The sequence below is a fragment of the Rhinatrema bivittatum genome, chromosome 4 (genome assembly GCF_901001135.1).
Source record: "Rhinatrema bivittatum chromosome 4, aRhiBiv1.1, whole genome shotgun sequence".
NCBI classification, from domain to species: domain Eukaryota; kingdom Metazoa; phylum Chordata; class Amphibia; order Gymnophiona; family Rhinatrematidae; genus Rhinatrema; species Rhinatrema bivittatum.
The window spans coordinates 53,966,478-53,991,703 of NC_042618.1; the positions used below are offsets into that span (position 1 = coordinate 53,966,478).

Sequence of the window (25,226 nt, forward strand, 5' to 3'; positions counted from 1 at the left end):
TTCTATCCCGTTTAGATCCTATTCAGTGAGGTTGTGATCCTGGCACTAGATTTCTTTTGGTTCTGCTTGATCTTCGATACCTTGAACCACAAGATATTGCTATCCTGGCTATCTTCGTTTGCTATCTCAAGTACAGTACTGAACTGGTTCCATTCATATCTTTCTGAGCAAACTCAATAGGTGAGGTGTGGCTCCCAGGCTTTGGCCTGGTATCCTTTGACAGCAGGACCCCACAAGGATCTGCTCGCTCAAGCCATTTTATTTAACATTTGCATCAGCCCAATTTGCTAATTTACTGTCAGGTCTCTGTGTTCATTACAAGTTATATGCTGATAATATTCGGTTTTTCTTCCCGATTGCCTCCACTTCTCAGCATGCAATATATTAGCTCTTAACATTGCAAAAATGGAAATCATGTTACTATCACGATCTCCAATATTTAACATTCCTTCTGGCTTTTAGGGGGTTATTTTCCAACTCAAATGAATGACCTTGCATTTTTTTTATCATTAAATCTTAGCTACCAGACTCTATACCATTCCTCAAGCTTCCCTCCTCATGTTTTCTGCACCTTCCAGGGTGTCTACCTGCTGCTATCAGCAAAAAAGCAAGCCTGTCCCAACAGTCCTGTCACTATATCAGTAATGAAAATCTTGAACAGAACAAGACCGTGGAGAAATCCTTGTGGCACACCACTAGCAACCCTCTTTTCTCAGTATGAACTCAGTTTATCACTACCCTTTGTCACCTCTCACGCAACCATTTTCTGACCCAATCAGTCACTTTAGGGCTCATTCCAAGAGCACTCAATTTGTTTGTCACCCATGTGGAAACATTTGTTTGCTCAGTTTGTTTATAAGTTGCTTTTGTGGAGCTTCACCTGTACGGTCACAGAATGCATATAACTGTGCAGCTGTACAGGTTCCTTGTGAAAGAACCAAAAGTTTTCTTAAGCTGATACTTACGGAAAGTTTCTTCTTTCTGCATCCTGTTTTTAATGTTTCTGTATTAGTATTTCAGCCTGATTTCTGAAGGGAAAGAAGGCTTGTGAGATCATTATGTCTGGGTATGTGTGTCTGTCCCTAATACATTAATTTAGTCTCCTATCCATAGCAAACTTTCAGGGAATATCTGGGGGAACATGAGGTCTCTGACAGGGGGATCTGCTCACATGTGGATGCATCCAGTATATCCCAGGAAGTGGGCTCCTTTAGTTCTAGGTAGAACCTCTTGTTGAATTGGCGTCTCCTTTAGTTCCTACATCTCCTCCAAACGCTACATTCACTCAGCTTCTTGCCCAAATAGCACCGTGAAAATCCATTTGTGCCTTTCTCGGGGCTTAATTTGTGGGGGGGAAGGGCCTGGAGCCCAGTTCTGGCACCACCTTTTCAGATTTAAGAGGCAGAGTAGCAGGGCTTTCTTCTCCAGCCCCTCCCCTTCGGGCAGCCTGCAGGGAAGAGCCCAGAGGCAGAGAACAATCACTCTGTTCTCTAATTCAGCCCCTCCCCGACTGCTCTACAGGAGCGGCTGGGGAGGGGCTGAAGCAGACATAGCAGAGGAAAGAAGAGACACAAAAAAATAGGGTTTGGATAGGCACAAATCTGAAACGATTAGGCAATAGTGCCAGTCGCCAAGGGCCTTTGCCGACTGGCACTACAACTCCCAAGTGTCTAATTTGTGCTAATTCAAACCCCTTTTTGTGTCTGTTACCCAGGGCTTAATTTGTGGTGGAACAACCCAGAAAGGCAATTCTGCCACCTGTTCTCCGGTACCCAAGGAAGCAGAGCAGAGCTGGTGGTGCAATTCGGTTCTGGCTTCCCTGCTGAAATGGAGCAGAGAGGGTGGTGCTGGCGGCGTGGGTCATTTCTGGCCCTCCCAAAGCAGAGTGTGTTTGAGCTGCCTATCTTGAGATGGAGCTGCCCCGTGGCCTTGATTTTTTTGTGCAATTTCCCGGTACAATCGAGGAGCCCCCTGAGGGATGGATAATGGCCAAAGTCAGAGACATGTCAGCCCCACTGCTTCTGCCGCTATCGGATGTGTCGTCTTCCCGGCCGGGTTGCTGCTTATCGCGCTGGGTTCCTGGGCCCTGCTGCTGGTAAAGCAGAGAAGAGAGTGAGTGAGGGGGGGGGGGGTGGTGGGTGGGAGAGTGGATGAAGGGAGCAGAGGAAAGCAAAAGGGAGGGTAAGGGGAAAAAGGAGAAGAGGTGAGAGTGAGTGAGGTCGTCGGAGCAATGGGCTGCAAGGGGGCAGAGAGTGAGCACGAGGGTAAACATTGTGGGATGTGAGTGAAGGGGATTGGAGGGACTGTGAGAAGATAAGAGTGGGGGCAATCTGTGAATGAGGTGATTGGTGGAGGCAGGGGACAAGGATAGGAGGGGTGTGGTCGGGAGAGGGCGCGATTGAGTGACAAGAGCACACGGTGCCTGCTTCCTTCCCATGAGGAGGCAAAGAGCAGGGATGATGTGCTTTTGAATTTCAGAGCCTCCCCCACCCTGTCTGAGGAGAACAGGTGGTGCATGCTAGCCTGCCCCCACCCCCAAGGCAGAGAATATCCAGCTGATTCCAGCTGGAGGAAGAGAGATGCTGGAGAGGATAGTTTTACAGGAAGGGGAAATACGTGACCATGAGAGGGAGTGGAACTTGAGAACCGTCAGGGATTGGGAGCTCCAGGACCCCTGGGGGTGATGAGGACCACTAGAGGATTCGGGGGGGGGGAGGGGGGGATTAGGATGGAAAATCAGGATCACCAGGGCAGAGAGGAGAAGGAGGGTGAACACAAAGGGCCCCATTCTCTCTACGCTTCTCCTGTTACTCCTTACCTTATTGACCCTCCATCCGCAGCCTCCAGTGCTTACTGAGTATTGATGGGCAAAGAGTATCTGAGGGTTGAGCAGTTGAGGGGGCTGGGGATGAAGGATCACTGGGATAAGGAAGAAAAAATGTATGTTTACATGTATGTGTGTGTGTGTGAGGCGAGAAAGCTCATACCCAGCCCTGATCCTGGCCCCCTCTCCCCACCCCCCACATTTCATACTCTACCCTGGCTCTGTTCCCTCTCCCCCACCCCCTGCTCCACAGGTCCACTTCCTTTTTGCCTACAAATTAAGCCCTGGTTTTTTCTTCTTCCCCATCCAAAACCCTGATGCATGTTCTGATGACTTCTCACCTTGATCTCTGCAATATCCCCCCAGTGTGGGCACTTTCTCCCTTTGCAGGCAATTCAGAATTCAGTGGCAAGAATTGCTTCCTTCTGCAAATCTGTATCAGCCTCTTGACATCCTCCAATAGCTGCCTATCCACTCTTCTATTAAATCACAATTTTAAACTGCTGTCCTCTCTTAGGGTCCCGCATAACTTTGTCCATTCCTACCGCTCAGCCTCATTTCTCCTTAGACACATTCTCACACTCTGTCCTCTCTATAGCACGCTCTCTTTTCAGCCCCGAGTAACTTCGTGGATCACTCTTTTCTTCAGCTCTTCTCCCTTGCCACCAACCTCTGGAACTTGTTTCTGCTTTTGAAATGCCAGGTCTCCTCTCCTTATAAGACCCCATTCCACGTATCTCTCTAAAGCCCTACCACCTTTTGTGATGCGACACCTGCAGTTGCCACCTCCTCATATCTCTTCTGTGTTTGCCTTTCTTCCCACTTACGGGCCGATATAGTAAAGTCCGCGGGAGAGCGGGCGAACGCACAAGCCACTTTCCTGTGCGCGCAATTCAGTATTCAAATTAGGCCCGGCGGTAAAAAGAGGCACTAGGCACACTGAGAGCGCGTCCCTAGCGCCTCTTTTTGGACAGGAGCGACGGCTGTCAGCGGGTTTGACGGCCGACGCTCAATTTTGCTGGCATCGGTTCTCGAGCCCGCTGACAGCCACAGGTTCGGAAACCGGACGCCGGCAAAATTGAGCATCCGGTTTTCAACCCGCGAACCGTGGGCCAACTTCAATTTTTTTTTTGTTTTACTTTTTTAAACTTTCGGGACCTCTGACTTAATATCGCCATGATATTAAATCAGAGGGTGCACAGAAAAGCAGTAAAAACTGCTTTTCTGTGCACTTTCCCGGTGCCGGAGAAATTAGCGCTTACCTTTGGGTAGGCGCTAATTCTGTGCACTTTCCCGGTGCCGGAGAAATTAGCGCCTACCTTTGGGTAGGCGCTAATTTCTGAAAGTAAAATGTGCGGCTTGGCTGCACATTTTCCTTTCTGAATCGCGCGGGAATACCTAATAGGGCCATCAACATGCATTTGCATGTTGCGGGCGCTATTCGGTTGGGGGGGGGGGGCTTGGACACGCGTTTTCGACCCCTTACTGAATAAGGGGTAACGCTAGCGCGTCCAATCGCGGGTTAACCGTGCTCTCCGCCGGAGCGCACTGTACTGTATTGGCCTGTTAGATTGGTAAGCTCTTTGGGGCAGTGACCTGCCTTTCTTGCTGTGCCTGTATCTTTTATGCTGACCATTATACGATGAATCATGGTCATGTTGGGGCCATATTTTTAACCCTGGCTTCTACACCCCCACCTTGAGATTCCTTCTCATCCCGCATTCCTTTCTGTTTTTTTCTCCTTTGTTTATTTTTCTTTTTTCCCTTTCAGATTGAGAGAATCCAAGTTTTGTTACTTTTTTTTTTTTTTAGGTAAACTATGTACACTCCTTCTCTCTAAATCTTACCCTTTAAAGTTAATTTTGTGGAATGCTATTCTCCTGGTTCTGTTCTTTGGACCCACCGGGTACAATCATTTCCCCCACAGATCATTGGTTGTAAGTAACTGTGTATTGACATCTCTCTGTTTGTCTTATATGGAATTGAACACCCTTTCAACACTATAAAGAAAAAAAGCAGAATTAGCCATTAAATGATAAGATGGAATGAGACAAATGTCACTCTTTAGCATTTGACTGAGTTTGGAATCAATCCTGTGCCATCTTTATTTGTTGGCTGTCCGATCTGGAAAGCATAAACAGCCCTGAAATGATATCCGCAAACTGCAACTTTACTTTTTGCAAAGTGAAAATTAAATAGATCAAAATTTGTGGCAAGCAGTTCACGCTTACTCCTCAGTATTGCCTACACAGCTTTAGTGGGCCTGGAGCAGTAAAATGCTTCCCTTTGACTTCTGCTTGATTTCAAGATAATCGCCAAATTGTGCTTGGACTTGGAATGACAGGAAGATGAGCATTCAGTGGTCACATTTTTTCTTTTCTTTCATGACCTGATTTTCAATTAAATTTATAAGAGGTGAATGGCATAGAATAATAATCTAAAATGGTTGAGGAGAGCCCATTTACTTCATTCTGATTAGAAGAATCATGACCTCCGTGTAGAATGCTGCGAGTTTTGTCTCGGTAGCAGAAAACGTTTAATTAAAAGGAGGAGGAAGGCGTTCATCTGGGGTGTTATGTGAATCTGCCTTTCTGGGATTCACTCTCTTGGATGATTTGGAGATACTGCAGTGTTTGTGAGAGGGAAAGGCAGGCCCAAGTTCCAAGGGCACGTACCCCCAGCTACTTTTTCAGCTTATAATGTGCCAGACTTTTATAATAAGGTACAAATCTCTGCATACGCGCACTTGAAAAACAAAAGATGGACATCGTCGGGCACATAAGCCACTCCACAGTCTACCTGTTGTAAAAAAAAAAAACAGCCCCTAAAAATAATTGCTGGTAACATTTCTTTAGCAGATTGGCAATTTCTTCACCTGTGACCTTAAAAATCTCTTTTGTTCAAAGCTGGGTAAAGCGCTGCATCCCGTCAGGGGCTACCATCACTCTTAACTTGCAGTTATGGCACCCGGAAAATCCTGCAGACGCCTAGCTGTGCTTCAGCAGGGGGATGCTCTGAAACCATACAAGGGACTTGCTTCAGATTCAATGGCTTTGATGTCTTCAGTAGTTCATGTAAGGATCTGCCTCTGCTTTAATTTGATTGACAGGACCTTTTCTATATATTTGAGGAATTAAAGAGCTGCCAGGCAGCTGCTGAGCAGATCTACTGCAAAGACACCTTGAACAGGTAACTTACACTACTCTCATAAACCACTTCGCCTGCCAGCCAGGAATCTGTAGCACTTTAGATGTTATCCAGCTCCGTATGCATTCTGCAGACTAGGTAAGTCTAGCTCATCCATGCTTGCAGCACTGCTACAAATGGCTTATTGTCCAGATTATAAGGATTCACTACTCAGCTTCTTCATCATCAACCTACCAAAGGAAAATTTTCTGCTTGGGAAATGCATTTTTTTGTTACTGTTTATTAACAGCAAACTGAGAAATGATATACAGTTATCTTAGCATTTTTAGATGCCACTTGTGAAAACAAATATTGCATAGTTCACCTTTATTGTGATATTCTGGGTCTCATTCTATGAAAAGAAAATTTTGTCAGTGATACACTGACAATTAAACTATTACTTAGCTTTATCATTGTATTATTTTTCAGTTGTCCTGTACCATTGTTTCTCTTGCTCTGTTTGTGAAAATATAATGTGGTTGGATCTTTTTTTTATTTTTTTATTACATTTCAACATACTTTTCTAGCTGTCTGGGTGAGAGGACGTGAGCCAAGCTTTGCCTGTGGGACAGAGTACTGGGAGGATGAAACTGTGCCAGGTAATGCTGGGCTGCCTGCAGCTCCTGGTCCTGACAGCTTGCATCCGTGCACTCAAGACCCCCAGTGTTAATCTGCACACCTTCATTGGTTGCGCTGTGCGGGAGTTCACCTTCTTAGCCAAGAAGCCTGGCTGTAAGGGCTTGCGGATCACCACAGATGCTTGTTGGGGGCGCTGTGAGACCTGGGAGGTGAGTACTTGGCCACTTGCAACATAGCTACCTGACACGAAGCACACGAAAGAGGTAATAGTGTGTCTAGGAGGAATCAATAGTGAGACTGATACTTCACTTTCAATGCAAAGCCAGCATAGCTCTCTGCTTCAACGGCAGGGGAGAAAGTTTGACACTTCACGCATATCCAGCATAGTTCTCTGCTTCAACGGCAGGGGAGCAAGACTGATACTTCACTTTCAATGCATAGCCAGCATGGCTCTCTGCTTCAATGGCAGGGGGGAATGAAGAAAAGTGGATCTATATTCAGGCAGCAACCAACAAGGACTGAATTACATAGTCTGGATAAACAGATAAGCATGGGTGTAGCTTGCTTATTGCGGTGGTTAATACCCCTAACTAATTAAGCTGTTTCACTTAGATGCAGTTCCAATACTGTTCTCTACATTAATGGCGGGGTTGGAAGGGAAATAGAATAAAAAAGGTTACTAAGAGCCAAGAGTAACAGATAAGTATGAGAGAGAAAAAAAAAGTGCGAAAGCTTGCTGGGCAGACTGGATGGGCCGTTTGGTCTTCTTCTGCTGTCATTTCTATGTTTCTATGTTTATTGTTCACACTGAAGTAGTTGCTTGAGCAGTCAGTAAAAGTATTCCTGTAGTTATACATTTTATCAGAGGTATACAAATAAATAGTACAAAACTGTTTTTGTATATAAAGCAATATAATTTATTCTGAAAACCTCTTAAAAACATATTCTGTTTATTAAAAAACATTTTATAAAAACAATTTATGAAACCCAATCTTAACACAGATGCAAAGCAAAACAAAACTTTTACAGAAACAAATTATGACAATTCTCCCTGCAAACATCCCAGACAAGCAAAGAAATCGAAGCAATCCTGAAACAAAATTCTCACTTGAAAAAAACAAAACATGTTTTCTAAATTTGAATTGAAGGACTCTCATAAGAAGTCCTATAATTCAGTGAGGCTTACAGCCAAAGGTTATCAAATCTTTTAAGCAGGTTCTCCAAGCACTTGCACCTCCAGTCATCCAAAGACTTGCAGTTATATATTCAGTAGGTGAAAGAGACAGGTAAGAAGATCTGGTGTGGATAACCTTACGGTAGATTATCAATTTAACCAATAACCTTAGGATACAGATACATTGGTTTTAAGAACAAATACAAACACTTTTTGTGAGGTAGTCAATTTATTAGCAGCATACACGAAAAGAGTAATACGGTATAATTATTTCTTTTCTTTCTTTGGTTTTAGTTTGTTACAGTTTTAGTTTTACAGCACAAGCACTGTCATGTAAGATAAGCAGAAAATAAATGTTATTTTTAAGCTCAACTTTGCATTTAAGAATTACACAATTACCAAACTAAGGGCCTCATTTTCCACCCGGATCGCACGTGATAAGGGACATTTCGTATGCGAAATGTCCCTTATTGCATGTGATACCAAAATGGGGGCGGAGTCAGCTCCGGAAGAGGAGGAGTCGGGGTGTCACTGGGGCCGACTCCGCGAAGACGCTGTGGACAACGAAAAGGTAAGGCCCTTTTTGCATCCGAGTTCGCGCCCAATAGCTACACCTTCTATGGTGGCTAGTGCAGGCCCGCCCCCCGTTTCGGCCCCCCACCCCTCATTCCCTAAAGTATCGCAGGCCTGCGATACTTTAGAAAATGAGGCCCTAAATTAGCCCAACTGAAAGGTAATTAAGCCAATTTTCTCACCCTCTGTAGTAATGCTCAAGTCCAGGGGTCTGCCTCGACACCAAGGGTTGATCCAGTGAAGCCCCTTGTGGTGTATTAGAGATAAAACCCAAAAAATCTCATAGATGTCTCCGTGAGTTATGACAGCAGAAATTTGCTAAAAGTTTTTCAAGGGGTGTTGACAAGAACAACTGTAATATCTTTAATACATAAGACCCTACACACCGAAAATATGACTTGGCTCAATAATGCCGTACACTTCCGCAAGCACTCCCGAACCCCTAGAGCTGCCACACTTCTCACACCCTCTCACAAAACAGCCACACTCGACACAACTAGAAAACGTGCCATTGCCATAGCCGGATCCACTTGCTGGAATAGTATGCCACCTGATCCTCGTCAGGAAGCATGCCCGAAAAAAGTCAAACAAAAGCTTAAAACATGGCTTTTCTTAAAAGCCTTTGCATAAAGTATTCAAAATCGTATTTCAGTGATTCCACGCCCCCCCCCCCCCCCCCACCCAGCCTCATAAATCCATCGGCAATTAATTTGATTTCTGCCCTTTTTTTCTGCAACTCCTGCCTCCCCTATTATTTTTCCCCACCCTTTGCAATATTCCACATGACATTTCCTCGCTCCTATCACATGTTCCTCTCTTGAAATGTTCTTTTCTACAGAGAAGTTATTACCTCTGCAATCTGGCATGCTCATTTTTTTTTTATACTTCTGCGTTCTCTAAAGTGCATCCAATAATATCCCTATAGATATGATTCCTCTCTTACAGTTTTCACTAAACAGAGACACTTAAGATTTTTTCCTCTAACTTTAATTCATCAATGTAACTAATTATTTAATGCTCGTTTAGTTAACTTCTACCATGTTTTTGCATTTATACTATATTACTCTGTCATTCTCTTAAGTTGAACATTATTTGTAAAGCACTGCTGCTAATCGCTATGTTTATTTAGCACTGTTGCGAAACATTGTTGACTGTAAACCGATGTGATGTTGCTAAATGAATGTCAGTATATAAAAAACTTCAAGTAAATAAATAAATAATAAATTAATAACTGCCTCTTGGTTATGAAGCAGACTATACTAAGTACCTGAAACTCAGTTTACCTTCAAGGTAATCTGAGTCAGTTCTGTTAACAAAGCTGTCTTGGCAGAGCTTAGGGAATCCATGGAAAAAGTTACAGGGAAAGCCCTTAGCAAAGGCTTTTTTTGGATAATGTCCCCAGGATAATGTTCGTTCAGATAAAATCAGATGTCAAAGTCCGTCTGGGTAACTCAGAGTCTCTCTTGAATATTCAGTTCATAAGGTTACAACATTGATCTGGATTGGATATTGCCAACTCCTATAGACACTGGATTGGTGGGATGCAAATGATGATGTCTAGGTCCCAATGCATAGGAATATTCTCATATGCTCATTAGAGTCCATCAGCAAAACAGGTGTTAGATCAATACACATTTCATAACTGGGCTCAGGCTGGTTACAAAGTTTTATGTTCTCAGTTCTGGTCCAAGGTTCTCCTCTCATTTGGGAGGTGATAACTCTCTGATATGAAGAAACAAACAGTCTTTTTTCCTCTGTGTGAAAAATAATCTCATATAAAGTTGCTAAAATCATCATATGGCTACAAAACTCCATGTCTGCATTGCTTTAGGCCTGCAATTTTTACTCAGTCTGTGTGCATAGCAGTAGGGCCTCAAAAGTTCATGATGCACATCCTGTTTAGGGTCACTGGCATTTATCCTACAGAAAGCATGGAAATTCTCCTATCACAAGAAGTTTACTTAAACTGTTTGAAGGATTGCTTACAAACCACTGCAGAAAGAGAGACTGGTTTCCCACTCATTTGTAAGCATGCCTTCAAACATTTTAAGCATACCTGTTGTGATAGGAGATTTAAAAAAAACAAACAAACAAAAAACCCTTCATATTGAAAAAGCACTTAAAATATTTGATAACCTTTGGCTGTAAGCTTCTCACTAAACTTTCAAAAGGGAAACTTTGATAAAATGAGGAAAATAGAAAAAAAACTGAAAGGTGCAACTGCAAAGGTTAAAAGTGTTCAACAGGCATGGACATTGTTTAAAAATACAATCCTAGAGGCGCAGTCCAGATGTATTCCACACATTAAGAAAGGTGGAAGGAAGGCAAAACTATTACTGTCATGGTTAAAAGGTGAGGTGAAAGAGGCTATTTTAGCCAAAAAAACAACCTTAAAAAATTGGAAGAAGGATCCATCTGAAGAAAATAGGATAAATCATAAGCATTGTCAAGTAATAAGACAGGCGAAGAGAGAATTTGAAATGAAGTTGGCTATAGAGGCAAAAACTCATAATAAAAACTTTAAAAAATATATCCAAAGCAAGAAACCTGTGAAAGGAGTCTGTTGGACCATTAGATGACCGAAGGGTTAAAGAGGCTCTTAGGGAAGCTAAGGCCATTGCAGAAAGACTAAATGAATTCTTTGCTTCCATGTTTACTAATGAGGATGTAGGGGAGATACCAGTTCTGGAGATGGTTTTCAGGGGTGATGAGTCAGATGAACTGAACCAAATCACTGTGAACCTGGAAGATGTAGTAGGCCAGATTGACAAACTAAAGAGTAGCAAATCACCTGGACCAGATGGTATGCATCCTAGGGTACTAAAGGAAGTAAAAAATGAAATTTCTGATCTATTACTTAAAATTTGTAACCTATCATTAAAATCATCCATTTTACCTGAAGACTGGAGGGAGGCCAATGTAACCCCAATATTTAAAAAGGGCTCCAGGGGTGATCTGGGTAACTATAGACCAGTGAGCCTGACTTCAGTGCCGGGAAAAATCGTGGAAACTATTCTAAAGATCAAAATCATAGAGCATATAGAAAGACATCGTTTAATGGAACACAGACAACATGGATTTACCCAAGGGAAGTCTTGCCTAACAAATGAGCTTCATTTTTTTGAAGGGGTTAATAAACATGTGGATAAAGGTGAACTGGTAGATGGTAGTGTATTTGGATTTTCAGAAGGCGTTTAAAAAAAATCCCTCATGAGAGGCTTCTAAGAAAACTAAAAAGTCATGGGATAGGAGGCGATGTACTTTCATGGATTACAAACTGGTTAAAAGACAGGAAACAGAGAGTAGGATTAAACGGTCAGTTTTCTCAGTGGAAAAGGGTAAACAGTGGAGTGCGTCAGGGATCTCTACTTGGACCGGTGCTTTTCAATATGTATATAAATGATCTGGAAAGGAATACGACGAGTGAGGTTATCAAATTTGTGGACGATACAAAATTATTCAAAGTAGTTAAATCACAAGCAGATTGTGATCCATTACAGGAGGACCTTGCAAGACTAGAAGATTGGGCATCCAAATGGCAGATTAAATTTAATTTGGACAAGTGCAAGGTGTTGCACATAGGGAAAAATAACCCTTGCTGTAGTTACACGATGTTAGGTTCCATATTAGGAACTACCACCCAGGAAAAAGATCTAGGCATCATAGCAGATAATACTTTTAAATCGTCGGCTCAGTGTGCTGCAGCAGTCAAAAAAGCAAACAGAATATTAGGAATTATTAGGAAGGGAATGGTTAATAAAACAGAAAATGTCATAATGCCTCTGTATCGCTCCATGGTGAGACCGCACCTTGAATACTGTGTACAATTGTGGTCGTCGCATCTCAAAAAAGATATAGTTGCGATGGAGAAGGTACAGAGAAGGGCAACCAAAATGATAAAGGAGATGGATCAGCACCCCTATGAGGAAAGGCTGAAGAGGTTAGGTCTGTTCAGCTTGGAGAAGAGACGGCTGAGGGGGGATATGATAGAGGTCTTTAAGATCATGAGAGGTCTTGAACGAGTAGATGTGAATTGGTTATTTACACTTTCGAATAATAGAAGGACATGGGGGCATTCCATAAAGTTAGCAAGTAGCAAATTTAAGACTAATCAGAGAAAATTCTTTTTCACTCAACGCACAATTAAGCTCTGGAATTTGTTGCCAGAGGATGTGGTTAGTGCAGTTAGTGTAGCTGGGTTCAAAAAAGGTTTGGATAAGTTCTTGGAGGAGAAGTCCATTAACTGCTATTAATCAAGTTTACTTAGGGAATAGCCACTGCTATTATTTGCATCAGTGGCATGGGATCTTCTTACTGTTTGGGTAATTGCCAGGTTCTTGTGGCCTGGTTTGGCTTCTGTTGGAAACAGGATGCTGGGCTTGATGGACCCTTGGTGTGATCCAGCATGGCAATTTCTTATGCTCTTATGAATTATAGGAGTAGTTCTGAGAGTCCTTCCAATTTCAGTTTGAACTTTAAAAAAAACCAAAACATCCTGGTTATTTCAAGTGAGACTTTGGGGGTGATTTTAGGGTTTTTTTTAACATTGCATCTAAATTAGATGATAAAATCATGTATAGAGGTAGATTTTAAAAGCCTTGCGTGCGCAAAAATGGCCACCTATGCGCGTAAGTGGGCCGCACGGGAGCTACGCAAATTATAAATGGCTGGGAAGGACGCATGTCCAGAAAAAGTAGGCGGAAAAGTGGGCAGATCATGGGTGTTCCAGAGGAGGAGCCAACACTGACTCACATAATCCCTAATTTTCCTCAGCCAGTGAACATGAAAGAGAGAGAGAGCGCCTCTTTATAGGGCTCAGCCTGACACTCAATATATGCACCATAGTAAGGGGGGGCACTTTGATTCAGGGTGAGTTTTCATTAAAGAATTTTAGATCTTATAAGCAATGAAAATTCTAACAAGAGGATTTGATTTGTACACTGCAGTGTCTGCTAGCTGCACTGTACAAATCACCTCCTTTACATAGCTTATAAGGTCTAAAAATTCTTTATGATGTCAGTTTTACAATGGATACCTCTGAATGTTTCTGTAACACCACCGCCAAACCCCAACCCACCTCCCGAAAACTCCTCTCTTTCTCTCTAACTCTCTTTCTCTCTCAGCGCGTAGGATATGCATGTAAAGGCTGTAGACATACATGTGTGAAGAGTATTTAAAACCCTATATGGTTAATTTTAAAAGACGCATGCGGGCGTCCATGTGGGTGCGGTTCCCGGCGCGAGCACGTTGACATGCCGATTTTATAACGTGCACATCTATGCACGCGTGTTATAAAATCCACTACCCAGGTGCACAAAAGGGGGCGATTTTGTAACATGCGCGCAGCGATGCGATAGGGCCTTTCCCCAATTCCCTCCCAGTCTGCTCCAATAAAGGAGCGGACTGGGAGGGAACTTCATAAACCCCCTACCTACCCTGCCTGCCTTTTCCCCTATGCTCCCCGACCCCTAAAACCCCTCTAACTAGTTTTTTTTTAAATTTCAATACTTACCTGCTCTCCGGAGCAGTAGTAGGTTGCGCAGGCCGGCTGGCTTCCGGCGTGCTTCACTGGGACAGTACCTAATGGCGCTGTCCTGGACCGCCCAGACCCCGCCCACGGCCTGCCCCTTTTTTAGAAGCCAGCTCTTCTGCGTCTACTGGGAGACATGCGCGTGGCCGCGGGCCTTTGAAAAAAGCCCGTGGCGCGCGTGCGGCCTTGCCACACCCATATCTCCCATTTTTTTTAATGTGTGCCGGCCTTTGAAAATTGGGCCGTATGCATATACTTTATACAATAGCACGTATCTTTGCGAGTGGCAAGATAAGCGCGTTAATGGGCGCTTACGCGGCCCTTTTAAAAACTACAATGAATTACACCAATTTCCAAAGCGAAGTTACGCGTATTCAACCGCTCTGAAAATGATCCCACCAAATTTAGCAGCACAAACTCACAGTTCCTTTTAAGTGTGCATACATTTTCTGAAAATACGTCCATGCGGTCATTTGAATTTTCAAAAGTATGTGCAGAAGTGCGAACCCCTCCCCGACCCCACCCTCAGGAATGCCTGCATTCAGTTTGGGTAAAGTTACGCAGGTTAACTCCCAAATTGGGCGGGGAGGGTCATTTCTGTCTCTGTTTCTCCTGCACACGTCCTTTTGAAGACTTCCCTCCTTATGTAGAATTTAGTCTCAGAATTGCTTTAATTTTTTTTTTTGTTGGTCTGGTTGTGTGTTTAGTGGGGGTAGTGAAAGGGAGTTTGTTGTAATTTTGTTTCTGCATAATTTTGCCTTGCTGTACAACTGTTAGACTGCTTTTGTGAATGGTTTTTGTAAAATATTTTTTAATATATTGAATGTTTTAAAGAGGTTTTCAGAAAAAATATTGCTTTATATACAAATCAATATTTTGGAATGTTAAGACCATTTATTTGTAAACCACTTATAAGTGATACATGGATATTGTGCTTTAGCTTTCTGTAATACTAGTTGTCGTGGGGTTGCATGGCCCAAATAGATTTTCTCCATAAGCTAGCGAGATGCCTGACCTAGGACCCAGGACAAACTTGTCCTTCTGATCTAGTCTCAGTTCTGAATTCCCATTCTACAGCATTTAGGGGCTTGACACCCTTGTTTCTTCATGTTTTATTTTCTTAAATGGAAAATAGGTGGACCCATTTTCCAGATGAAGTAGAATGAGGTTTAATTGCTTAACAAGTAGAATGAGGTTTAATTGCTTAACATTCACAAAAGTTGGATAAAATGTTCATAATTTTCCTAGTCACCTTGTGCGACTGTAATAATATATTTATTTCATGATGATTTTTTTTACATGGTGGAGATAGGATCCTCTCCTCCTGTATTAGAATCTGATACATTGGCAGAGATATATGGAGATTGCTCTGATTGCCACTATCCCAAGTGCCATTACTTAGGGAATGGGAGAGGATTTCTGCCAGGCTGACAGCTTATTTATAGAGAAGTTACTGATAACCAATTAGGTTGCCTCTAATGAGCGGAAGTCAGCATTTCCAGTCAGCCCATTAGGTATTAATTGCTAATAAACAGTGTTATGGACCACATGATTACGTGTTTATTAAAAAGCTGCCTGGCCATTAGTTAAGGCATTCACAGATGTTTGTGAAATCAAACTTTGCCATTAATATATGGAAAAATGGAAAACAATGCTGTTTACTAGTTGAGATAAAATAAAAACTAATTAGATACTTTTCATGTTGGCTTTTTACTTTGTTTAAATGAAAATTGTTATACTAAGATGAGTTCTACATATGCCAATAAAGGTAACTGTGTGTATAAATATATTGTGTAAATCAAACCACAAAAGAAGGACAGCTAGTTTCCAATTATAACACTATCAAATAACTAGCTGTTAATGTTGAATATAATATTGTCTTTGTTTATCATGACATTTTTCAATGTTTAAAATATTCAAATCTTTTTATTATGTAATCAACTAAATAAATTATTTTTTTGTTATTTCAACATTTTTAAAATTTTTGAAATTGAGAGAGAAGACCTCAGAGCTGGCAAAGTGTCTGGTCAACACAGATAGTCAAGAGCCAGTAATTTCAGTCACTGGTCTTTTTCATCTCTTTTTTTCATTTTCTTAAAATACTGTTGTTTTTCTTCGTGTTGAAAAAGTATTCTATCTTTGTGACATTACTTTATCCAATATTCAACAGTTCAATGTAAACAGCTTAATTAGAATCCCGACAACTTATATTCAACCACAAGCCCGGCTTATTCTTTAAAGTGGAGTATGCTCCATGTGTTCAAGTTTCAGAACAAAATTATCTCATATGCTTGAAAAATCTGAAACACTCCCGATATCTTAAAAGGAACTGGCACTTAGCTGACAACTTGTTTCAGATTCCCTCTTTGCAAAACAAGTGTGTGCCGGCAAAGACTCGTTTAATCTTTGTCAGTTGCCAATGTTAACGTTTCGCAAGACGCTGCATCAGGGCGGATTACTGCTCTCTCAACCTTGTATCTTGATGTTCGTGCTCGATCGATGAATATTGGATAAAGTAATGCCACAAAGATAGAATACTTTTTCAACACGAAGAAAAACAACAGTATTTTAAGAAAATGAAAAAAAGAGATGAAAAAGACCAGTGACTGAAATTACTGGCTCTTGAATATCTGTGCTGACCAGACACTTTGCCAGTTCTGAGGTCTTCTCTCTCAATTTCAAAAATTTAAAAAAATGTTGAAATAGCAAAAAAATAATTTATTCAGTTGATTACATAATAAAGATTTGAATATTTTAAACATTGAAAATTTTCATGATAAACAAAGACAATACTATATTCAACATTAACAGCTATTTATTTGATAGTGTAAATATATTGTGTAGCCTAGTAGCACTATTTATTTATTTTTATCTTTTATATACCGACATTCTTACATCAAATGCAAATCATACCGGTTTACATTAAAACAGAAAATGCAGGAAATATATTTCCATAGTCAAATACAATGAACATTTATAATAAAATTGTTAACAAGCCATAAGATAAGAACTTGGAAAAAAGGTTAATTAACAAAAAAAATGAAAGAATTTTAAATGAAGCACAAAGGGTTGCACGAAGGGGTGCACAAAGGGGAGAACCCCTTTGTCGCGCGGCGCCTGGTGGTGAGGCGCTTTTCAACTGCCGACGGAGCTCTTGGTGACGTCGGGGGGGGGGGGGGGGGGGAAGGCGTGGTCACACATCTCAGTCACACATCTCACCATTTCCCCTCATCTCCTGATGTTAGTTTCCTTTTTTTTCATGTTGGTGTTAACTTCTTGCACTATAAAAATGTTAAGTTGTTGGGGTGAGCTCGCTTCAGTAAGAATAAACTAGAAGAAACCATGAAGGTTCTGCCCAGATGTATTGCACATCTGCAGAAGCCCCATGTTAAAGTTCACTAATAAGATTTGTTTTGCGCAACTGTATGCAGCATGCATGCCTGCCTGATCTTGGTTGATGGATTATGTCTTGAGAGAACTGGACCTTCTGTCTTCTAAAATATTACAGAACGACTATCTCATGTCTGTACATGAGGGTAATGTCCACATTAATTGCTTAAAAAACCCGGAGATGTGTGGCACAAGCAATTAATCACTGCTCAGTACATTAATCCCCAAACTTTATTTGATTAGAGTGAAACAGAAGGAACACTTAAGGCACAATTACTTTTATGATCTCTGCATATTTGCTGTGCTTTGCACAATAATTGCTTAACATGTGTAAACTATAAAGTAATCACCTAGTTTAACTGATAGAAAAAAAGTCAGTTGCAGAAGTAATTATCACCTTTTAAAAGATTGCTACTGCTGGGTATTTTAGCAATAAAATGAAACTACATGTATTTGGCTATAAGACACTTGTTGCTAGCTTGTATAATAATCACCATTAACGATTCTTGCAAGTTTTCCCTGCAGGTTTTCATCTGCTAAAACCGAGAGACAATAAGTTGCCTCTACAGCATATCAAACTGTAATGGATCACATATTTACTATTTCTGATGGCCTATGGAGTGCAAACAATATTTTTTGAAATTATGTTTTATGGCTGTAGGAGGCTAACAGTCAAGCTGGTCTTAGTCATAGGACTTACATGGGCTGGAGATCATTTTCATGTGAAAATAAAAGATAAACACAATTATTATACCGACTATTGCAAAAAATAAATATTGGGCTTCTGTTAACATATACATACCACTGTGCTTCTTAAGAATAATAAGTATTTTGTTAAATCAGTAGGTGGATCAGTGACTGATAAGGGCATAATTATTGGATCCGCCTTGTACAATTTTATTGAGAAAGGAGGAGTATAAGTTATTTAAATAACTCTACCTTACCTTTCATTCTGTTGATTCACATCCAATTCAAATACAGGCTCCTAATACTGGTATTTTTTTGTTTTATTTACAGAAGCCAGTTTTAGAGCCTCCTTATATAGAGGCACATCACCGTGTTTGCACATACAACGAGACAAAACTGGTTACTGTGAAGTTGCCAAATTGTGGCCCTGACGCTGATCCTTTCTACACGTATCCTGTTGCCATCAGATGTGACTGTGGTGTGTGTTCTACGGCATCTACTGAGTGTGAAACTCTTTGAGGGCCCTGTAGTAATCATTTATTAGATGCACAAAAATAAAAGCACTTACATGAATGCATGAACGTTTACTAGCATCTCCATGTCTTGAGGACCATTATGCATGTTAAAGAACATTACTTAGAAAATATGCATTTGAATGCCTAGCATTTGTGCCTTATGGACATTATTTGTTAGAGAATAGTTGACATCTTTGTAGTAATCAACCTGTTTGTTCACTTGACCTTACCATTATACTTTCAAGTCCCACTAAATTGAAATTTATTATCAAAGGTTAGGTGACATTTTCATTTTGAAGATCTCCATACATCTAAATTTAGATGTTTTTTCTCATTTCTTTGAAAGTTGGAAGAATCATTTTTGGGAAAACAATTTCTTCTAGTTTTTAAAGGTTCTTCTCAAAGGATGGTGGCAGAAGCTCCAGTTATTAATATTGACCACAAATCTAGAAGACATCTGAGAGCTAATGTGCAATATACGCCGGCCCGTGCATGTTATAAACTCCATTGGCCGCATGCACATGCGCGCCGTATTTTAAAATCTGCACATGCATGTGCGGGCGGCGTGCATGGGGTGGGGGTGGGGGGTGAATTTTAGTAAATTACGTGTGGCGACACAATCGGGCCTTCCTCAGTTTCCTCCCAGTCCGCTCCAATTAAGGAGCAGACTGGGAAGAAACTTTCCTATTCCTAACCCTTCCCTTCCTACTTCTTCCCTTCTCCACCCCGACTCTAACCTAACCCTAACTATCCCCATTTTTTTTGTTTTTTTTTACTTACTGCTCTGTCGGAGCAAAAGCAACTTCCTCACACTGGCCGGCTGCCGGCGCACGCTTCCCCAGAACAGCAGCTAATGGCCACTGTCCCAGCCGGCCTCCATCCCACCCAGGCCACACCCCCTGGCCCGCCCCTTTTTCTGGGCCCGGCACTTGTGCGCGTATCGGGACTTACGCGCAGGGCCCGGCTACAGGTGTAAGTTCTGATTTTTTACGCATGCGGCCCTTTGAAAATTCACCCATAAAGCTTTAGCACGGAATGTAATGTTTCAGATATATTCATGTACATCAATACCTAGGGCACTCTTGTAAATTTTCCCCTTTATGTTTTATTTTGTAAACATTTAGACATTGAAAGACTGTTGCAGCATGTAGAATTTTTTGGCTATAAACAATTAAAAAAATAAGACTGATAACCCCAAAGAATATTACTGGAAAAAGATTTTAAAAAATGCTTGTGTTTTCTGGACAATTATAAGTCCTTGACCACTACCACATGCATAATCTATCCAAGGGCATCAGTAGCAAGTAAAAACATAAAGCTGCTTTATAAAGTGTCGTAAAAATCAGAGATTCATATCATGTTTGATTCTTAATTATCTGAACAAAAACTCACCAGCCTAATTCTTTGTGAAACTTTCTAAAATTCAAAGACGGACCTGAGGGAGACAGTCAGATGCAGACAAAACTCTGAAACTGTGTGGCAGAGAAAGCCACTTACTTTAATCATAGTCCGGTCATTTTATATTTTTTTCCATTCCACTGTGTGACTTCACAATAATATAGTAGAAAGACTAGTGCTCTTTTATATAAACATTCAACTTCCCTTTAGTTGTAAATCCAATAAAACCTGCCACAGTTCCATGTTTCGTTTATCTGCTTTAGGGGTACAGTCACTATATATTCTCCATAAAACTTCAACAATTCTTTACGTCTGATTTCTTCTGATTATATTTCTCACTCAGCTCTTTTGGATTGTAAGTGGGTGAGGTGAGTCATAGCTATACCATAATAAAACAATAGAAAATCTACTGTGAGGTTTTTTGTTTTTTTTTTGGACCATGCACTTTCCTCCTCTTCCTCTGGGCTTCCCTTTCAGTCAGAACTGGCCCCATGAGCCTTTGTTTCTCTCCTGTTTTCTATTCCTCCTCAACCCAACCATCTTGTGATGGTCTTTTGGCAAGGGTCTCAAACTTTGGGCATCTCTGGAACCCAGCTAATGTGGACCCTGAGTCAGGCCACTAGGTGTCACCAGTGAGCAATGACAGAGACACTCTTCTCCTAAGAGCCGTGGATAGTATCTATGCAGCATCCCCAGCCCCTGGCCAGCCTGGGATGCGGAAGCCGGACTCTGAGATAGAACCCAGGTCCTCCAGGTGACAGTGCATTTATCTCAGAGCCGTTGGACCAGCCCTAGAAAAGCTGTTGTTGAGTGCTTCATTTTGAAACATTTTCTGAAAGGATTACATATATTCAACAGGCAGAAAATGAGCCAAACACTGTGTAGGAATATATGTTGATTCCAGCGCTATTAGACAACTGCCCTATAGATATTAATTGTCTTGTGTTTCAAGCATTCTTTATTTTAAAATCTAATTTTTTTTAATTCTATAGTTTTGTTTGTATGATTTCCAAAGCGAATGATTTATTGTTGTTTGTGCTTCTGTAAATGTGACCAAATACACAACATCAGAGAACCAGCTGATCTGATGATCCTGGTTAGTGACAATGACTTGCTCACTTTTTTGCTTTATAGCCTATTTTTCCCATAGAGTACAATAATAATAAAAAATAAAAGAATACCACCATAATCAAATAAAACACCAATAACATTAATAAAATCTATTCAAAACAGTTAAAAATCAACAATAATAGCACATACTGGCAAAGCTTACCTCTTCTTAACAATATCCATGAAACTTGTAATTCTAGAAAATTACAAAACAGTTCAAGCTTCTCAGGAGCTCTTAAAGGGCAAACCCCTTTAGCAATCCACGTCAGCAGTGGGCTGCTCATCTTCATCCCAAGATGAAGATGACCTCAGTGTGCTGCAGTATCAGAGATGCCGGGGCTTCAGGAGCAGACTGAGGTCTACTGAGGCAGTAAGGGGATTGTAGTTGACAAAATAAAAGTCCTGGCAGCTCTTGCTATCTTTTTGCAGTTTCCCCACAGCAAAGTTGCACCTACTATCCTAGGCTGAAGATAATGCCAACTCTTCTCAACTCCAGTCCCTGAAGCCCCCCAAGCAGGTCTGATTCTCAGAGCAAACAAATTAGTCTGACTCTTTTTTTTTTAATCTATTTTTATTAAGATGTATAATTCCCCAAACAGGACAAGCCAGAACTATTATTTATTTAGAGAATCAGCAGAACTCTTACAGATGGAAATTGTCAACAATTAAATACAAATTTGTCAGAAAAATGATAGTAGACTGGCAATGAGAAAGAGTTGGCTATTTGATGCTTCAAGCCTAGGGTATGCTTTGCTTGCAGAATAACTTTAAGACACAAACATCTCAAAACAAGTACCCTTGTCAAGTCAGAAATCAAGAACCACATGAAAGAGCAGTTGATCACTTAAACCAGTATTTCCCAACTTTTTCAAGCCAAGGCACATATACTTTAACAAAATTATTGCGTAGCAGGCAGTACAGGTTGGAGAAGAAGCAGCAGGCAGTACAGGTTGGAGAAGCCGAAAGAAGAGCTAGGGACGAACTGAAAGCCTCACCAGCCTCTCTTCCAAGATAAGGAAGAAGTTTGTGTGGTGTGGGCTGCCACATCTGGCTGCCAGGGTCCTCCATTGCTGCTGCTCCTGACATTCGGAGTGAGTTGTATCCAGTGCTCATTCTCAATGCACACTCTCCTCATCTCACTCATCCTGGGGGTAGGACCAGAGGTCCAGGAAGGGGAAGAGGAGGAAGTGCTGTATGCAATGTGTGCAGCAAGAAGCTGTGTCCAGCTATTTATGCCCTGCATTCTGCCCATTAATTAATTACCACACTCTGGGGCTCATGCTGTAGGTAGAAAGAAGATGCATGCATAATTACACGTTCTCAGAAAGGAGCTTCTGCATGTTCAAGAGCCACCTCTGGTGTCTCTTTTTGCAATGAGCTGCTGACAGCAGAAACCAGATTCTGGCCTTGATCTGAACATCGGGCAGTGGTGACTTTGCCATAGAAAACCTGATCAGGTCTGGAGGGAAACCACACTGGTTAGGAAACAAGGACTTAAATCACTGCTATGTTGTCACATTGAAATATCACCTTTCTATTGCTAACATGGCTTCCCCCAACACGATCAGGAAAAGTTCCAGAAAGGCAATACTGTGAGTGACTCCCAAAGATCTCCACTCTGGTAGCCACTTGGCTGAATGCCATGGCCGGAAACCAATTCTCCTGGAGGCATAAGAATACAATTGTAAATTGTCATTTGTGACCCAGGGGAAGGGGAGAAGGTGGGGAACCATGTGGAGACCCCATTAAATTTAGAAGGAATGCCTCCCAGATGGCTAGATGGTCCTGTGTCTGGGTGGACACCCATTTCCTGTGATGATCCCCTGTAACTGAGTGTCACAAGCATCAAGATGAAGAAGAATGTAAATCCCATTTTATGATCCTACAAGCAAAAGCAAGGGATACAATGATGAATGTAACTGGTGCAGGGTGACTTTCTTTGCTACCCATATTGAGCCACTAATGATATTGCTTTTATGATGCCTACAATGAACACAAGAGAAAACTGTATAAGAAGATCTATTTAATTAAAAAAAGAACCACAATAAACAATATCAAATACGTCTCGTGATACATTGTAATTACAATGATGACAACAAAGTTCAAAAGCATATGCTATAAATGGAAAACTAATACTGTGTTAATTAGGAAATCAGATAAATATCAAGATTTGCATTATGAAAAATGTTTCAATTTATTGTTATAGAGTTAAAGTTCAAAACCCCTGATTAGTAAAGAGAGAGGTTAATGATAAATATTGAAATAATTTTCAATTGTTAGAGCCCCCTGAAATGGAATACTATAAATCCAAAAAGTATCGGGATGCTCCTGGCATGAACTCTACTAGCTTGCACAGTCTTACAACTTATTTTCTATGGGCAAACATGAAGCATCCTCAATAAACGATTATGAGCAAAACCAGAGCATTTACACAATATTCCAGTTCACATCAGCTTTCACAGCAAATTGAGAAACTCTTTAAGATATTATGGCGCTTCTGAGCCCAACTCAAACATTCTATTTGTGTATTTGGATTGGGTAGAAGTTGTCGCAAATGATAAATGTAGACAATATGGTACAGTAGTACAAGTCAGATACACAAGACTTTACATACAAGATGATTCTAGAAACAGACAAAAGTGGTTTAAACCTTCTTGAATAATGCTGCATGTTCACCAACAAGAATTTTCTCTAGGTGAACAATATGAAAGTGATTGTCAGAGACCATCCATCTCAGTTTCAGGGAGATGCGGATACAGCTTATTAAATGGGTTAAAGGCAGAAGAATCACTGCAGTACTAAAGGCTTTTCCCCCCACAGTGTGTAGGTTTTGATAAAGTTCTAATGCAGGCTTCTGTTTTTATTGAATTATTATATGGCTATTATTTAACCTACATTTGAGGGTGAGGTTGCAGCAATGGCATTACATTCCTGTGGTAAACAATACACAGGGATACTTCAAAATAATTCTCTACCCATCTGACAATTACATACACATAAAGAGAATAGTTTATACATATAGGGGTAGATTTTCAAAGGGGTACGTGCGAACCCCCCGAAAACCTACCCCAAACCCCCCCTGCGTGCGCCGAGCCTATTTTGCATAGGCTCAGCAGCGCGCAAGCCCCGGGACGCGCATAAGTCCCGGGGCTTGCAAAAAGGGGCGGTCGGGGGCGTGGCCTGTGTCGGGGCCTGCTGCGCCGGCGCGCGTAAGTTACTACTGCCTGGAGGCAGTAGTAACTTCTCCGATAAAGGTGGTGCGGGGGGGGGGGGGGAGGGGGAGAAAAAAGTTCCCTCCAAGGCCGCTCCGATTTCGGTCCCTCCGTTCTATTCAATCCGTCCGACAACGATCCTTGTTTCACCCCTGCCTGGGGCTTCCTCAGGGACTCATCAATGTAACAGGTACCGATTCCCCACCTTCAAGTACCCAAGCCGTCTCACAAACGATATTCAACTGCAAAACATCTGTTTTCTCAATATTCATTAACATCAAAGTATTACTTCATGTTTATAACTTCATGTTTATAATCCATATATCATTCAACCGGAATCAACAGGTATCACATTTACATGTATCATTCAACCGGTTCCGGTTGAATGATATATGGATTATAAACATGAAGTTATAAACATGAAGTAATACTTTGATGTTAATGAATATTGAGAAAACAGATGTTTTGCAGTTGAATATCGTTTGTGAGACGGCTTGGGTACTTGAAGGTGGAGAGTCGGTACCTGTTACATTGATGAGTCCCTGAGGAAGCCCCAGGCAGGGGTGAAACAAGGATCGTTGTCGGACGGATTGAATAGAACGGATGGACCGGAAGGAGTATTGTGCTTTATGAAAGTATTTTGAGAAGAGCCATGGTTTTTATGGAGAAGGGATGTATTAAGGTGGCACCTGCAGGGGAGAAAGAGCTGAAGTAGTGGAATTCACCTTGAAGATTACAAGAAGAGTGACAGAAGACCTCAGAAGAGGAGGCAATATTATATGACAAGCGACTCCATTGTCTGAGGAACAGACTTGAGAAAGGAAAGAAAGAATACCTTATGCTTAAATTGACATTAGGTACCATTACTTGAAGAGAGAATCTCCCAGTAGAAGTAGGAAAGAAAAATGGTATTGGAATTCAAGATGGCATGAGACAAGAACAGAGAATTCTTAGTGGCAGATGAGGAAAGATAAAAGTGGAGATTGAGTAGGGACTGCGATGTTGCAGTACATGATGAAGATGGGCTTGACAGTGCTTACATGTCATT

The 25,226-nt window shown here is 41.4% G+C and overlaps 1 protein-coding gene across 1 annotated transcript; it reads left to right on the forward strand.

The window, feature by feature from the left end:
- Positions 1–6,594: 6,594 nt before the first annotated feature.
- Positions 6,595–18,487, forward strand: GPHB5 (glycoprotein hormone subunit beta 5). Its single transcript, XM_029597409.1, has 2 exons — positions 6,595–6,798; positions 18,274–18,487. Exons 1-2 carry the CDS (start codon positions 6,595–6,597, stop codon positions 18,460–18,462), a joined length of 393 nt encoding a protein of 130 aa, XP_029453269.1. The 3' UTR covers positions 18,463–18,487.
- The last annotated feature ends 6,739 nt before the right edge of the window (positions 18,488–25,226 follow it).